At 55.0% G+C, this 4,021-nt stretch overlaps 2 protein-coding genes across 3 annotated transcripts in view; both read left to right on the top strand.

Moving 5' to 3' along the window:
* Positions 1-519, top strand: part of Ddx41 (DEAD-box helicase 41) — a 7,197-nt gene extending 6,678 nt beyond the window's left edge. Inside the window, exon 17 of the mRNA XM_021215318.1 lies at positions 204-519. Coding sequence (XP_021070977.1) covers positions 204-340 — 137 coding nt within the window. The 3' untranslated portion in view covers positions 341-519. The remainder of the gene's footprint in view (positions 1-203) is intronic.
* Positions 520-617: 98 nt separating this feature from the next.
* Dok3 (docking protein 3) overlaps positions 618-4,021 on the top strand; it is a 6,214-nt gene continuing 2,810 nt past the window's right edge. The window contains exons 1-3 of one of the 2 annotated variants that reach the window (XM_029547505.1): positions 618-979; positions 2,385-2,490; positions 3,294-3,599. In XM_029547505.1, the coding sequence (XP_029403365.1) occupies positions 954-979; positions 2,385-2,490; positions 3,294-3,599 (438 nt within the window). In that variant the 5' untranslated portion in view covers positions 618-953. Of the gene's footprint in view, positions 2,491-3,293; positions 3,600-4,021 lie in introns of both variants that reach the window. The other variant, XM_021215742.2, reaches the window with a different exon arrangement.

The raw sequence follows: 4,021 nt of genomic DNA, 5'->3' as shown, positions 1-4,021 counted from the left end.
TGACTGTGGTCCACGCTGGACATGGGAGGCGAGTGTTGAGGAGGGGCCCAGTCTCCAGTCTACAGCAGGGTTCCTTGGGGCTGGTAAGGCAGCCAGACTGAAATATCAGGAATCCAGTCCTGACTGGTAGGGCCAGCTGGGGTCAAGATCCAGGACCTGAAACTTGGTCCTGTGACCTTGCTGACCCTTCTCTTCACCCCCAGGAGAACGGGGCTGTGCCTTCTGTGGAGGCCTTGGCCATCGGATCACTGACTGCCCCAAACTCGAAGCTATGCAGACCAAGCAGGTCAGCAACATTGGCCGCAAGGACTACCTGGCCCACAGCTCTATGGACTTCTGAGCCGTCTGTCTTCCCTCTTCTCCACAAGAATCCAGTCCCAGGACACCGGCAATATGCACACCAGCCCTCAAGACAAGAAGCCAGCCTCCCGGCCCAGCTGGCCTGGGCAGCCCCAGTGCCCTCAGAAGTATTATTTTTGTTCTCTTCCCCAGCATTAAAGCACAATCCCTTTTCTTGGACCAGTTCTTCCTCTCTCTCACCCTCCTACCCTTTGGGTCCTACACAAGCCTCTGCCTCCAGTACCACCCTGAGGCAGGATATCTGCAGCTTCCAGAGTTGCCAGCCTCCTATAGAACAGACCTGCTGGCTGGTGTCCCCATCTGGGCTCAGGGTATCTGGTCAGGAATGCCTGGTAGCTCGGGAGCCACCATTAGGAGGTCACAGGGAAGTGTTTGTGTCGCTGGTTTCCCTCCTGTCTGACATTGCCATCGGCTTTAGTCTTCCTGTAATGGCTGCCTTCCCAGCCTGTGCCAGTTCCCAGCCAGAAGTCCTCTGCTCTGTCTGCTGAGGAAGTGGCAGAGGCCACAGAACTGCCATTCTGGCCACAGGCACCCTCCACGACTGCCCTGTCCCACTCTTCCCTGGGCTATAAAGACAGAAACCAGCCAGGCTGATGCTGCCACAACTGGGGAGCCACAGGTAAGATGTGTACATGCAGATGTTGCAAGACTGGCTGGCCCACCAACCGGGACGTCACCTTGCAGTAAGAAGGCCAAAGGAAAGGTACAGCAGGTCGCAGGTGTCTCCTCGCAGCCCTTCTGCATGGGGACTCTGCAAGGCTTGTGCAGACTCAGCAAAGGCAGCAGTTGCTCGGGCTGTCACTTGGTGTGTGGCCTCAGGCAAGTTACTTAAGTTATCAGCCTTGATTTCCTCATTGCTGAACTGAGAACGATGAGCATGAACACAGAGGGCAGATCAGGCTGTGTGAGCTCAGAGCCGCCTGGGCCACAACCATGGTGGGCATGGAGTCAGGTGCCAAAGGCCTCGTGGATGTATTTCCATGTGGACTGTGTGACACCCCCCCCCAAACAGCATTCCTCAGCTGGGTTACAGCATTCTTACCCAAGGTGACATTACATAGGTGACAAGATACTTCCATAATTTGTATTCATGCAAAGCCCCAATACTGGCCTCCAGCAAGGCAGGTCAGGTGGGGTAGGGCAAAGCCACTGGGCAGGAAGCAACTCTTTAAAGCATGTGACCTCCCTGGGGAGCACACTGGGGGCCTGCCACCCACACTCACGACAAACAGTTAACCTGGATATGGAGCCCTTGGGGCCTGCTGCCTGAAATGTCTGTTATGTGGGACTTCACTCTCCAGCCTTGGAGAGCAGTCAGGGAAGACCTCCAGGAGGAAGCAGCCACCTGTGGCAGGGCAGAGCAGTGGTAAGGGGTGCCCAGAAGGGCCTCATCTGAAGAACTGCACTTCAGGAAGTAAAGGCAGGCGAGAGTAGATGGTGTGGAGTTGCCCAGACTAGACTCAAGGGAACAACAGGATTGGTGGACCCAATCAGTGAGGGCCCAGGCAGTGTGAGGATCAAGAGAAGAAAGTGAGCTTTAGAAATATTTCTGAGTGGTACAGCAGTTGCCTTAGCACACCCAAGGCCCTGGGTTGATCCCAGTCCTACAAGAGGCAAATGTGCCGCTCGGAATGGCAGCCAGTTGAGCAATGTAGAAAGAGAAGGGTCCAAGGCTGTGCACTCCCATCCTCACGGTGCACAGCTGTCTGGGAATGGGGGAGGGTTCGGAGCTCATGACTCAGGGCGTCCACCCTGTGATCAGACACTCAGATCCAGCTGATCCAGGTACATGCGCAAGAGGCGGTCCTTGCCCTGCACCCCATCCTCAACCCCACTGGCCTTAAGCTCCCCAAAGGCAAGTATGGTCTCCCTGGAACAGCAAGAACCCTAAGGGAGAGATTTGTTCTGACCACTGCCCCTTAAGTGAAGACCGGGCTCCCCTCCCCCTGGCCCTGCAGCTGTTTCTGGACAGAGGGAGGGGGAAGTGGCCAAAAAAACGAGAAGTAAGAGAAGTTCCTGTCCAGCCTGTACCAGTCTCCTCGGAACTTCAGAACCTCAGTGGCCATGGAGTCTGTGGAACCTCCTGTCAAAGACGGCATCCTCTACCAGCAGCACGTGAAGTTTGGCAAGGTGGGAACCCCGGGCTGCCAGCCGTGGGCAAAGGAGGGAAACCCCTGCTTAGCCACACAGCTTAACTAGACCTGAGGGAACTGGGGACAGGGTCTGGGTGAGGTGAAACCCGGCAATTTGAGAGTGGTGGTTGTTGGCCCAAGAAGGTTAGGGATGAGGCAGTCCTAAGACTGCCTCACATGGTGGTAGAGATGCCCAGACCAAGGGAGGACTATAAGAATCAAAACCTATGTGTATAATGGCTCCAAGGCTCCTGGAGAAGGCCAGGGCCTGTGTGGCGGGAGGCCTCCAAAGATGAAGCAAAGGCTGGTTCTCCGGGGACTGGGGAGGAGATGGGGTGGGGATTCGTTTTTTGTTTTTTTCTCCTTTAGCATCAGACTGTACACCCACAGTTCAGCTGCAGCTGTGCCTGGGCAGATAAACCGTCTGTTTCCTTTGCTAGATGTCATTTGCATGTTTCCTTCCTTACCAGTGTGAAGCAGAGGCCGCCTTCCCACCCCACCCAGCCCATGGCCCAAGTGCCCTTCGGGTTGTGTAACAACAGTGTCAGTTGGTCTGCCTCAACCACCAGATACTATTAACTGTGAGGGTCATCCAGAAGAGGGCAAGGCGTGATTTGAACTCAGGGCTGACCAACCCCAAGTATGGATTTCTCCCTGCCTACCCCTGCCCCAGCAAGGCCTCCTCCTTCCTCTGTAGCCTAAAGTCTTAGGGAGGCAGAAGCCAGTTGCTAAGCAGCTTGCACAGAGAGAGCCAAGGGGCAGGGGCCACTTTCTTCTCAAGAGTCTCCTTTCTTACTACAGAAATGCTGGCGCAAAGTGTGGGCTCTGCTGTATGCCGGAGGCCCATCAGGCGTAGCTCGGCTAGAAAGCTGGGACGTGCGTGATGGTGGCCTGGGACCAGCAGGTGACAGGTCCACAGGGCCCAGCCGTCGAGGGGAACGCCGGGTCATACGCTTGGCTGACTGTGTATCCGTCCTACCGGCGGATGGCGAGAGCTGTCCCAGGGACACTGGTGCCTTCTTGATCACCACCACTGAGCGAAGCCACCTGCTGGCGGCACAGCAGCGCCAGTCCTGGGTGGACCCCATCTGCCGGCTGGCCTTCCCGGTGAGTGGGAAGTGAACTAGCCTGCTGGGGCCACCTCACCCTGCTCACCCATGTCCTCGCTTAGTCAGATCCTGCCACGTGGTAAACATTGCCAAAACCGTGCAGATAAGAGCAACAGCTTAGAAGCTCATAGAAGGATCTTATATTTTATGCACGTTATAGAGAAAATGAAACCGTGCGATTTCCTAATGTTTAAACTTGATAGAACACTCAGAATAAGCATATCCGCATAAACAGGCGGCAGGTGCATGCGGTGCACGGGGAGAGGGTTCTGACGGCTGCCTCGTGGGGACACCATGGCAGGTTCTGGATTAGGTGTTGCTGATAGTTGTACAAACTCGTTCTTGTTTTGTTTTGTTTTTTAATTAATTTATTTATTTATTATATGTAAATACACTGTAGCTATCTTCAGACACTCCAGA

The sequence above is a fragment of the Mus pahari genome, chromosome 16 (genome assembly GCF_900095145.1).
Source record: "Mus pahari chromosome 16, PAHARI_EIJ_v1.1, whole genome shotgun sequence".
Classification (NCBI taxonomy): domain Eukaryota; kingdom Metazoa; phylum Chordata; class Mammalia; order Rodentia; family Muridae; genus Mus; species Mus pahari.
This window is presented reverse-complemented; position numbering and strand designations above follow the sequence as displayed.